Here is a 13,331-nt window from a genome sequence, read left to right on the forward strand (position 1 = left end):
TCTTGTCGAATGCAGCACTAAGATCTAAAAGCACTAGAAGTGAAATGCAGTATCGATCAGATGATAAGAGCATGTCATTTGTAACTCTGATAAGTGCAGTCTCTGTACTGTGATGAGGCCTAAATCTTGACTGAACATGTTCATATATACTATTTCTCTGTAGAAAGGAAAATATTTGGGAGAATACTAAATTATTTAGTAAATTCGACATAAACAGGAAATTTGAAATCTGTCTATATTTAGCCAGTTCTCCAGGATCAAGTTGTGGCTTCTGAATAAGCGTTGATAACTGTCATTTTAAAGTTTATTGGGACATGTCCTAAGGATAGCAAAGAGCCAATAATATTAAGAAGAGGTTCTGAAATTACTTGAAATACCTCTTTTAAGAGCTTAGTTGGTATTGGATCTTACAAACATGTTGTGGCTTTTAATGTTTTGAGTTTTGTTAGCTCGTTATGACCTATGATGGCAAAAGATTGAAGTTGCACGTGAGGAAAATTATGAGACACTGTTTTCTGAGGCGCTATGACAGATGATTGCATAATTCCATTATTTCTGATTATTTCAATTTTATCAGTAAAGAAATTCATGAAGTCATTTCTCTTGTGCTGCGACGTAATATCTGGTTCTGTTGAGGCTTTATGACTAACCAATTAAGCTACAGTACTGAATAAACATCTAGGACTATACGCTGACATGGTCTGTAGCATCTGTAGCTACAGACACTATCCTTCCATGCACCGCAAAATACAAATTTTGTATTCTTCCACTTGTGCTCCATTCTCCAAGCTCTTCTCTTGAGAGCATGAGTGTGATCATTATACCATAGTGCAGGTCTTATTACTGTAGCAAGGGTAAAAGATGGCAGAATTTTTTTATTTATATCTGATGGTGTCACATTTACCATAAATAGTTCAAAAGACTTAAATGTATACCCTGTCCTCTGAGTAACACCAAAATCTTCACTGTAAATTGTAGCAACACCTCCTCCTCGAACCTTCAGACAAGACTCAGGTTTATAACAATAAACTGGGGGAGCAGATTCATTTAAACTAATATATTCATCTGGTTTAAGCCAGGTTTCAGTCAAACAGAGCGCATCCAAACTATGATCTGAAATAATAAAATTTTCTATTAGTGCTTTGGTAGAAAGAGATCTAATGTTTAGTAGACTTATATTCATATTATGTTTATCTTTAATTTGTTTGTTTTGTTAAAGTTTGACCTTAATAAAAAAGGTCTAAATGATTTAGTGAGGGTTTTGTGTTTGGTAGTTCAGGGAAAAGACACAGTCTCTATGAGATATCTAGGTGATACAGTCTCTATGTTTTGTAGTTTATGTGACCTGTGTGTCATCTCAAGGCAGCTAGCAGAGGTTCAGATTAAGTAGTTTGTCTTCAGAAGGCTTGGAATATACTATATAGCGCACTAGAAAGCACACTTGGAATACAAGACATATGCACACATCTTTTTATGTTTTTTTTTTGGTGCTTTTTTATGTCATTTTGAAGTTTGAAAGTCTCACACCCATTCCCTTTCATAAAATAAAAAAGAGCAGCCAGGATATTCTTCAAAAAGTCACATTTTGAAAAAAAAGAACATTTAAACTGTTTTGAACAACATTTTTTGTGAGTAGATGGTTGTCAACTATTCATTTAAAGTCTACATCTGTGCTCTAATGTAGTAAATAAAGCTTTTCTACAAATCAAGAAAGAAAAATATGCTTTGTAATCTAATTTATTCTCCGCTCTCTTTTCAGCCTCTTAACTACGAAAAGAAAAAACAGTACAGTCTTCACATTTCTGCAGAGAACACGCACCTGGCTCCACACCTCTCATATCTGGGCTCATTTAAAGATGATGCCACACTCAGGATTACAGTCGGAGACGTGGACGAGCCGCCCGTTTTCACAATGGATTATTACATTATGGAGGTTTATGAGAACACCAAAATCGGAACTGAAGTGGGAGCTGTCACAGCGAGAGACCCGGACAGCAAAAGTAGTCCTGTCAGGTGAGAAAGTGAAGATTTAAGGGTTAACTGCCCTGCAAAGGCAAAACACAGTAACTACACGTTTTATTGACTTACAATGCAAAAAAAATGTCTTGCTTACAATTTGTGTCTTGTTGTCCAGTTAATAACAAGATACATTTACTTGAGAAGCTAGTTGTCTGGTTTTCAGAGAAATAAAAAAAAAAACTGTTTGATCTTATAAACTACTGTATTTAAATTTATAAATACTAAAATACAATTTTATTATTATTTTAATTTTACCCCATTGGCAAATAGTTCCCTTATGATTCAGTACACTTTACATTGCATCACTAAGCTATTGCTATGAGGAGTCTCCTTCTACGTGATACAGTTGAAACCTTTTCACAATAACGGCAGTATTGGCTATAGTGTTTAAGCCACACTCTTTTAGGCGCAAAGCTGTCCAGTATAAAAGCGGGCGGACGAACACCATTCATTCCGAAATTTCTTCCTTCAAGACAACGATTCATCTCTCATCTAGAAGCCTTCTACTACTTCGCCGTCAACATACATGTGTCAGCGGGTGGGATATTCATGGTAACAAGAAGACTCTGCTCACTTGCAGTATTCAGCTAACATTTACTGAGCCTCGCCGCTTGACGCTTCGCTGGTGAACAGGCTGCTTCAGCATACTGATTTTCCACAGCGCTTTGGCAGGAGTTTTGTATCCTTATTATTGTGTATATATATCTATATGTATACTTTATATTACTAAAAGGTCTATACCTTGTTTATATATGATCCGTGAGCACACTGCTGATGTGTTCACGTCTTTTTAAAGATGTTGTTCCGTAAGTGTCCCTTATGCGAGGGACACATCCCGCCATCAGATCAGCGTGAGAGCTGCATTCACTCTCTGAGCTGCGCCCATGCAGAGACAGCTCTCATAGAGACAGACTGTCATCACTGAGAGGACATGAGTCTCAAGACGCTTCACTCACGAATCGCCCTCGTTCTGAGGGACGATTTAGCTTCCCACACCCTCCCATCTGCCTCTTCTGTGACTCCCGAGGGACCACACAAGGAGGCACCGTGGAGCTGCGAGGTCGAGCAGGATAAATTTGAGGTGGACCTCGTGCTGGTACACGCCACACGAGCGCCTCAATCTCCATATACTTTATCTATGCCGATATAGTATGTGCGTGATGAGCACGTTCGGCGGTTCTAATGCTGGGGATGATGTTATGTCTCTCACAGCATCTGGCAAGTGGTCAATGGAGGAAATTGCCGCCCCTTCCCCTGACGAGGAGCGTGCACACGCCATTGACAAGGAGAAGCTTCGATTCCTTTCATGGGCGTAGGAGGAGGTCGGTCTTGAGTGGTCTCCTCCAGAGGAACTTAAAAAAACTCACCTTGATGAATGGCCCCGTTCTTCTTGGAAGTTCATAACAAATTGACAAAATCCTGGCGGAGGCCCTTTTCAGCTCGTTTGCACTGTGATTTCACTCTCCTCACTAAAATGGACCACGTGGAAGATAAAGGTTATGCCCAACTATCCCTGTAGTTATTGCTCCTGTAGCCTCGGGCACATGCGCTTTGGTGGCAATAGGGTGTTATGCTGGGTCAAACTTTCAGAAGGAAAGTGCTGACCACAGATGCATCCAACACAGGTTTTCACATGTCCATGTGCTGAATGTGGAGCATCCATCATACAACGTGGCTAGAGCTACTGGATGTCTTTCTAGCTTTGAGAGCTTTTCATTCTGACATCGAGAATCACCACATTCTGATTCATTCAGACAACACAACACTGGTGCCATATATAAGTTGCCAGTACACGCTAGCCCATGTATGGCTGGCGAAATGCAAGTATGCGTTTCACCTGGTGCGCCTCCTTCATTCTGTCATCAGCAAATTGTGCCGAAATGGCCCAGTCAGTCCTTGTTTCTGGTGACAGTAGAAATACTGGATGGGCCTCCATGGGAAATACCGCTGAGGAGAGACCTTCTCTCTCAAACACAAGCCACGATTTGTCATCGTGCCAGAGCTGTGAAGCCTACACATGTGGCCTTTGATTGGAGCACAGAGGACGAGCCAGTTGGCTCAGTTGGTTATGAACATAATTTTACCAGCTAGAGCACCGTCCACAAGATGCCTTTACACACTGAAATGGAATATGTTCACTAATATTTGCTTTTCACACAGCAAAGACCCAGTAAACTAACCCATATCTGAAATTCTTAAATGTCTTTAAGATCGATTGGATGCAAGGTCCACTCAATACTCAAAGTCTATGTGGCGACTACATCTGCGTATCATTCAGCTGAAGCGGCACCTCTATAGGGAAAAATGATTTAATCATAAAATTCTTTAAGGGGGCGGGGCGGCTAAATCCCCCTCGCCCAGCTACAGTCCTGACATGGGACCTAACTTTGATCCAAAAAGTGCTCAACAGTATTGCAGTATACACAACTTAATCCTGCAGCTTGTGATGTATAAGACATTCGCAGCCGGCAGCTTCTAAACCTGGAAATAAAGTTTTAGGTGGTGCGATTCACCGAAAAGGGCTAAAGAGTGGAATAGCTTGTGATGCGTGAATGTCTTGCACATGCAGGGCGAGTCTCGCTACATTCCAGTTCAGCTTATGAAAACACACTTATGTGTGATCATGAGGAAGGATTGCATCAAGATGTAGATTGGAATGCAGGTGCGGAGAAACGTCATATAAATAAATTAGCCTGCTCCTCTCTTGCTGTGATCAGTAATCAAATTAGCAAATTTGTGACATAACTGTGTTAACTCATTTTGTATAAAAGGACAGGTTTTTGTTCATTTAAGCAATTTAAGATGCTCTGTGAAAATTCACATGCAGGATCATGACTATAATAATCATTGGGTTTTACACAAAATATTCACTCAAACTGCTATGTTTCTCATTTGTTATGAAAAATAAATGATTGAATTTGAAAAATGTAAAATAGAAACATTTTCACAAATGGACTCATACATTGCAATGGCACAGCCATTGACAAGGAAAATAAAAAATGGCACTCCATGTCAAATAGGTTGCCGATCCCTGCTCTGGACTATGTTGAATTGCATGTGCTTTCTCTTAAGACCGTATTATTGCTGGCTTTGGCCAAAATGGGTTGGTGATTTGCAAGCTCTGTCAGTTGACAATTTATGTCTGGAGTTTGGTCTGGGTCTTTCAAAAACTACTGCCAAACCCAGGAAAGGCTGTGTGACTAAGGTTCTAACAACACCCTTCAAAGCGCAGGAGGTTCACCTTCAAGCCATTCCCCTCCAATTAATTTGGATGAGGAACAGTCCGTGCATTTGTGAGCCCTTTGCGAGCACTACACACATACGTTGAGCGCACCCGCCAATTCAGACTGTCTGACCAGCTCTTTGTGTGCTATTTAGGTTGAACAAAAGGAATGTCCGTCTCCAAGCAAAGACTTTCTCGCTGGATCGTTGATGTGATTGCCTTGGCTTATGAGTTGCAGGGTGCAAATTGCCCAATAGCCAATCGCCCGCTTTTATACTGAACAGCTTTGCATCTTAAAGGGTGGGGCTTAAACATCATGGCCAATACTGGCGTTATTGTAAAGGTTTCAACTAGGTCGTGTAGAAGGTGTACAATGTCTCGTTCCCTTCATCTCAGGGAACTGAGGTTACATACGTAACCAAGACAATGTATTGCTTGTGACCAAAGATTTAAAGGGCACTCAAATTTAAAGTGGCTGGCTCCAGAAATGATAAACCCACCGCTGCACACAGGAAGTTCTGGAACACAAAGTTCCTGTGCAAAAGCAATATTATAACTGCTGCACTCATCACTTTGAGGTAAAGACTCTTTTTTTTTTCTTTCTGTTGTCTTTAACCTTTCTCTCCTTCTCTTTCTCTCAATATCTCTTTCTCTCTCGCTCTCTGTAAAGGTTGAATTTAATAGGATGACATTGAGTTGATATGATTTCCTGTACAAGGATCTTTTACTCTGCTTTGACTCTCTCTCTGTGGAGGATAGTGTTAATTAGAGCAGTTAAGGCACCCCATGTTTTTGTGTTAGTGTAACATTGCTATAATGATGTAATTACCTGAACACTCTAATGAAAGAGGTGTGTGTGTGTGTGTGCGTGTGTGTGTGTGTGCGTGTGTGTGTGTGCGCAGTCCAGTTCATACAATCATGATTCATATGAACATGAATCGCTACATTTCATTATTTTACCTGACTAACACATAACACACTGACTTCAACAAAAAGTCTCAAAAATCCCTTTCTTGGTAGCATTTGTTTTGGTTTATAAAATTGTTTACACATCCTCATGTCATTCATGACTTTCTTCTTAAAATAGCTATTTACAGTGACTTTCTTTAAGATTTAAAGAAGCACCAAAAGTCTCATAAAAGTAGTCAGTGTGAATCATGAGTCATAAATAAGCATTTTTGAAGGTATATGATTGCATTGAATGATGAACAAACAGAAATGTTAGTTGTTATTCACTATCAAATCAAATCATTAACAAAGTCTGTAAATCAAATACAGGGCTTTATGATTTCAGAGTTGGGGAAAACACGAAATGTCACAGATTTTGAGATATTTGGGATAAAATAAATGTATAAATGCACAATTAATCAAATAAAATTGTGATATGTCCTTGTGTGAAGATTCAACCACAGAAGACTGAGTTTTATGGTTTGCATGGGCTGCATGCTTCAACAGTAAGTAAAAGACACTGCTTATACACAAACAGCATCATTAACATCCCTTGTGCTCTGTGTGTGTTTAAATGACAGCTTAAAGGGTCATGAAACACTACAACACAATTTTTGAGATGTTAACAGGTATATACAGCTCTGGAAAAAATTAAGAGACCACTGCAAAATGATCAGTTTCTCTGGGTTTACTATTTATTGGTATGTGTTTGAGTAAAATTAACATTTTTGTTTTATTCTGTAAAGTACTGACAATATTTCTCCCAAATTCCAAATAAAAATATTGTCATTTACAGCATTTATTTGCAGAAAATTACTTGATTCATGCGTCCTTCACAAAGATGAATCTGCCCGATTCCAGCCTTGCTGATGCACCCCCAGATCATCACCGATACTCCACCAAATTTCACAGTGGGTGCGAGACACTGTGCCTTGAAGGCCTTTCCAGGTCTCCGTATAACCTCCAGGTGGAGGATTGGTGAGGATCTGGGGGTGCTTCAGCAAGGTTGGATTCGGGCAGATTTGTCTTTGCGAAGGACGCATGAATCAAGCCATGTACAAGTTTATCCTGGAAGACAAATTGCTTCTTTCTGCTCTGACAATGTTCCCCAACTTTGAGGATTATTTTTCCAGCAGGACAATGCTCCATGCCACACAGTCAGTTCAATCAAGGTGTGGATGGAGGACTACCAGATCAAGACCCTGTCATGGCCAGCCCAATCTCCAGACCTGAACCCCATTGAAAACCTCTGGAATGTGATCAAGAGGAAGATGGATGGCCACAAGCCATCAAACAAAGCTGAGCTGCTTGAATTTTTGCACCTGGAGTGGTATAAAGTCACCCAACAGCAATGTGAAAGACTGGTGTGCCAAGATGCATAAAAGCAGTGATTGAAAATCAGAGTTATTCCACCGAATATTGATTTCTGTACTCTTTAAAATTAATATGAACTTGTTTTCTTTGCATTATTCGAGGTCTGAAAACACTGCATCCTTTTTGTTATTTTGACCAGTTGGTGATTTTCTGCAAATAAATGCTCTAAGTGACAATATTTTTATTTGTAATTTGGGAGAAGTGTTGTCAGTACTTAATAGAATAAAGCAAAAATTTAAATTGTACTCAAACACATACCAATAAATAATAAATCCATAGAAACTGATAATTTTGGAGTGGTCTCTTAATGTTTTCCAAACAAGGGCAGAGAATTTCAATTATGGATTTTACGGGCTATTTTTGTCTTCCGAGTTTGAAATGAACATTGAGTCAATGTCACAGGTCGTGACGTACGTGGTTTATGCTTTCCATTGAATTTCAGCAAGTCTACGTCATGGGTGTTCTCGATATTATTGATGAGATGGCGTGGCCTTTACCCTTTGACAAGTGAGTCGTTGCCATGCACGTGACCAGCGCTTAAAACAGAAAACATAGGATTTGGGGAAAATGGAAAAAACTAATTTGCATTTAATAAGGCCCTACAAATATGATGACATATCAATAATATAACAGCTTATTGATTCTTGTGTGTTGAGATCATGATGTTTGATTAAAAGAAAATATATCCTTTTTGTGTTCTGCCGAAGAAAGATAGCATTTAGGTTTGGCGTGGCATCAGGGTAAGTAAATAATGACAAAATCTTCATTTTTCAGAACTTGCTTTGGATGACGCGTAAGTGAACATCTATGAGAAACAAAATGACAAAATGTTCCATTTGTCAGTGGTAAAGTGTAAAATCATCATTGTTATTTGTCTCTCAGGTCTGATGCAGCTTTTTAAAAAGAAAATAAGTCTACTGTCAAGGACGGGACACATTTTCTTGTGGTAATGAGATATGACCTCTATGGTTTATTAGCATCTGTACTGCTGGTTTGGGAACATGTGTTTTCAAGCAATTTTGGAATGAACGTACATAGTCTGTGCATGACAGACCAGTTATTCCTCTCACAATTATGCAAATGCAATGACTCTCATTGGTTAAAGGGAATGAGATCGTCAGTTTCAAAGAAATGAGTTTTACATCCGCATTTATCACAGACAAAAAATACTGTGACAACAAATAATTGAAATACATAAAGACAAAAGACTTGTAAATAATCCCTCAACTCCTTTCTAGTCTATGTGGAAGGATAACACATTTGAGATTGTATTCAGTCCATTTGCATTCCCATTCCCCTGAAGTAATCTACAATCACCATTTCATTCCAGTTCAAGATTTTATACTGCCATTTTTTCCATTAACTTTCTTAGCATGAAAATAAAATGATATACAAGTTGGAGATCAGCATTAGTGATATAGATAAATGATAAACAAGGTTACCGTTATCTCCTTAGTTTTGTTCTAAACCTTTATGGTGCATTTGATCATTATCGTATTTCATGTAAAGCATTTGTTTTATGAGACATTTAAGTGAAAATAGGTTTTTAAGGGAATATTCTTCACAATAGACACCTTGGTGTCGCATTAAAAGGATTACAGAAATATCATTTCAGAGTGTTTTGGTACATTTTTCTTTCCTGTTTTTCTCATTTTAAGTAAACAGATGATGAGCATTGAAAATGGAAATTATTGGTTGACGGTGGAGCTCATTTAGGTTATTTCATGATTTTTTTATTCTCTAACACTTTAATGGTCCACAATAATGCACTAGTTAAGCATGAATAAGACAGTAATTAACAGTTAATGAATGTAGGCTATCCTGTCCATAATTTACAACTTTTAAACATTGTATTTTTGTAATTAATGCTCTATTCTACAGAAATCATACTTTAAGTACTAAATAATACTAAGCTAGTAATTAAGGCAAATTAGGGGTCAAGCCCCGAAGGGGCCATTTTGAATTTTTTGAAAAGCCTACTTTTTCGAACTCGTCCTAGGCCGTTAGTCTGATTTGAATGAAAATTGGACTATTTCATCTGAAGGCACGCACGAAAAAAAGTTATTCACAGAATTTTGATAAACCATACCGTTTTGAAATGGCACTACAATGAATTTGACGAAGAGTACGCCAAAACGGACGTTGGGGCATTTCACCGTAACGCTTTAGCGTATTCAGACCATACTTAGTATTTGTCATAGGCACCATGACTTGAGGGTGCCTGCTCTGTTTCGGAAAAGTGCAACCTAGTGGTCACGAGATATGAAAAAAGAAATCTTTTGCTTATAACTTCTGAACAGTTTGTCATAAAATCATCAAATTGTCTCATTAGATTCAGTGGGGTACAGTGAGTCCAGTGATATAAAAAATCCCTATGTCGGTTATTTTAATGGCAGCCATTTTTAATTTAGGCATAAAATGCTGTATTTTACGAACGACTTGGCGTATCGTTACGAAACTCAGTATGTCTTTTGCACCATGCTCTGATGGGACTCAAAAAGTTTAGAGACAGAGCCACCTTGTGGTCAAAAATTATATTGCTATTCTAAAAATGCTAATAGCTATTGACTCCTTTTGCCTACTGGCCTGCATCATCTAGAGGCACTAACGACATTCACAGAATTTTGATAAACCATACCGTTTTCGATTGGCGCTTCAATGTATTCAAGCAAAATTCGCAAAATTGAACTTGAGGCTGTATCTCTGCAACGCTTTTAGGGATTGGGACAAAACTTGCTATGTGTCATCAACATTAGGCCCTGAGGTTGCATGCAGCATTTTGGCCCACTGCCCCCTTCTGGTCAGGAGATAGAAAAGTTGCTCTTTTGGTTTATAACTCTTAACTGCTTTCCTGCATGACAACCGTAATGCCCAGAGTCTACCTGAGCAATTTTAGAACAGCGCCACATACTGGACAAAAATTCAGAGAACTAGCTATTTTGAGTTAATTTTTAAATAAATTTGGTTCTTTTTTGGATTGAACTTTACTTGTCCTAACTACTCATACACTGTTCATCGGAGTCTAACCAAAAACATGTCACAAAGTATCTTTTGCTGCTCATGGTGCCGATAATTGGCTTGACCCCGGTATTGCTGTTTGTAACTATATTTAGTATTGGCTTTACAAAGCTGTTAATAAAAAAATACTAAAATCTTCTAATAACACTTAAATGCATTAAACGCATACCTCGGGTCTTTAGAGACACGAGACCTCATTCCACCCCCTGTGCCTCATCCATTTGTTGGGAGTTGTGCAAACACCTCTTTAGTATTCCTCAATCTATCTCTTGTAAATTCTGTAAAACCAAAAAAAAAAAAATATAAAAAAATTCAAAATTGCACAAACAATAATATAAAATAATAATCATAATTATAATCATAATAATAATAATAATATATATATACAGTGCCTTGCAAAAGTATTCAGACCCCAACCAATTCTCTCATATTATCAAATTACAAATGGTACACTGAAATTTCATTCTGATTGATATTTTATTTTAAAACACTGAAACTCAAAATCAGTTATTGTAAGATGACATTGTTTTTTTTGTTATAAAATATTTTTATGAAAAATTAAAAACATTAATATCTTGCTTTAATAAGTATTTAACCCCAACATATTCATATTTGGTCGAGCCAACTTTTGCTGCAATAACTGCTTTCTGTATGTACCAGATTTGCACACAGTGACAAAGTTATTTCGGCCCATACTTCTCAGCAGATTTGCTCCAGGTTGTTCAGGTTGGTTGGGTGATGCTGGTGGACTGCAATTTTCAAATAGTGCCACAGATTCTCAATAGGATTTAGATTAGGACTTTGACTGGGCCACTGTAGGACATTTATCTTTTTGTTCTTGAGCCACTCCAGTGTTGCTTGGAATCATTGTCATGCTGAATTGTAAATTTCCTCTCAAGCTTCAGTTTTTTAGCGGACTGAAGCAGGTTCTCTTGCAGTATTTCCCTATATTTTGCTCCATCCATTCTTCCTTCAATTCTATCAAGATGCTTAGTCCCTGATGATGAGAAGCATCCCCATAGCATGATGCTGCCACCACCATATTTCACTGTAGGGATGGTGTCTCTTGAGGTATAGGAAGTGTTATCTTTGCGCCACACATTGCGCTTTGTATTTTGGCTAAAAAACTCTATCTTGGTCTCATCTGAGCACAATACCTTCTCCCACATCGCAGCTGGGTCACACATGCTTCCTTGCAAACTCCAGACATGCTTTCAGATGGTACTTTGTGAGTAACAGCTTCTTTCTTGCCACCCTCCCAAACAGGCCAGCGTAATTCAGTGCCCTTGATATGGTTGACTGGTGCACCATTACTCCACTCCCAGCCACTGAAATCTGTAGCTCCTTCAAAGTGATTGTTGGCCTCTCTGCGTCTTCTTTCACAAGTCTTCTTTTTGTTAGAGTGCTGAGTTTTGAGGGATGGCTTTTTCTTGGCAGTGCCTGGGTGGTGTGGTACAGCTTCCCCTTCCTGATTATTAACCCAACTGTGCTCACTGGGATATCCAAACATTTGGATATTATTTTGTACCCTTTCCCTAATCTATGCGTTGTTATTTATTTATCACTAACTTCTGTGGAATGCTCTTTGGTCTTCATTTTCCTTCAGATTCACAGCCTGACCAATGATCCTTCAAAAATTGTTTTTTATCCAGAAAATGTGATTGCAACTTTAATGATTCACAGGTGGATGCCAATGGGAAATTAACTGTGTCCTCATTAGGGCAATTTCTTTCATCAGTGTAACCTGGCAGCTTCCATAGCACAGGGGTTGAATACTTGTGCAAGCAAGATATTTCAGTTTTTATTTATTTTTTAGATGTCATTATATTTTTTATAATTATTTCAAATATTTCATTTTATTATCACAGGATATCTATTTGTTTGTGTATTACAAGAGGAAAGAGTACTATATTCATACAAAAAACACTATATCACATTGCCTTTCTGTGCAACAATGAACAATCAACAATTAATTATCAGTATTTTTTATGCATATACACATACATATTATACATGTTAACATATTTCTGACTCAAGGTGGAACTGATGTTTCAGTGATTTACTTTTAACAATTCTATTTAATGATGAAACAACACGTAAGTAAACTTAAAACAAGTACAACGCATGGAAAGTACAATATGACTATTGTAATTTGGGTGTACTGCTGAAATAATGTAAGTTGTGTATCTATTTAGACTCAACAAGTGCCTGAGAAAATACATGTAAGATACACATACATTACACATGTGTAGATTATGTGTTATGTGTAGCTCAATATGTGTTTGACAGCCAGTTGCTTCTCATAAAATTTCAGTGTGAAAAGTAATTAATCCTGTTCTTTATTTTTTCTGATTTGTTATTGTAATTGTCTTGATTGTCTAATTTATTTATTTAATTTTAATTTTACACTGACTGGGCATTTTGTACATACATTTTTGATAGATATGTGCCAGGTCTCTAAAGATCCGAATATGTAAGAGTGTTTGAAAAATGACCATGCATTTAAGGTTTAAAGACAACTCGACCCCCTATGAGTGAAAGTTTAACCTACTCAAGCTATTGGTTTTCTTTGCACATGTTCCAATAACAACAAAACAAATAACTAAGTGGACGTTAATTATGTAATTTACATCATACTAGCTGTTGATGTGTTATGTTTTTAGCTAATAAATTCATTGTTATTACAAAGACAATTGTAAATGGCCTATAAAGCAAAATAAGAAATCAGCCAATAAAAGCTTGATACTTA

The 13,331-nt window shown here is 37.7% G+C and overlaps 1 protein-coding gene across 1 annotated transcript in view; it reads left to right on the plus strand.

Annotated features, from left to right (window-relative positions):
- The window catches only part of LOC127626438 (cadherin-18-like), a 139,809-nt gene that overhangs the window by 91,612 nt on the left and 34,866 nt on the right, over positions 1-13,331 (plus strand). The window contains exon 7 of the mRNA XM_052102208.1: positions 1,760-2,013. Within this exon, the coding sequence (XP_051958168.1) occupies positions 1,760-2,013 (254 nt within the window). The remainder of the gene's footprint in view (positions 1-1,759; positions 2,014-13,331) is intronic.

This window comes from Xyrauchen texanus, chromosome 33 (assembly GCF_025860055.1).
Source record: "Xyrauchen texanus isolate HMW12.3.18 chromosome 33, RBS_HiC_50CHRs, whole genome shotgun sequence".
Classification (NCBI taxonomy): Eukaryota; Metazoa; Chordata; class Actinopteri; order Cypriniformes; family Catostomidae; genus Xyrauchen; species Xyrauchen texanus.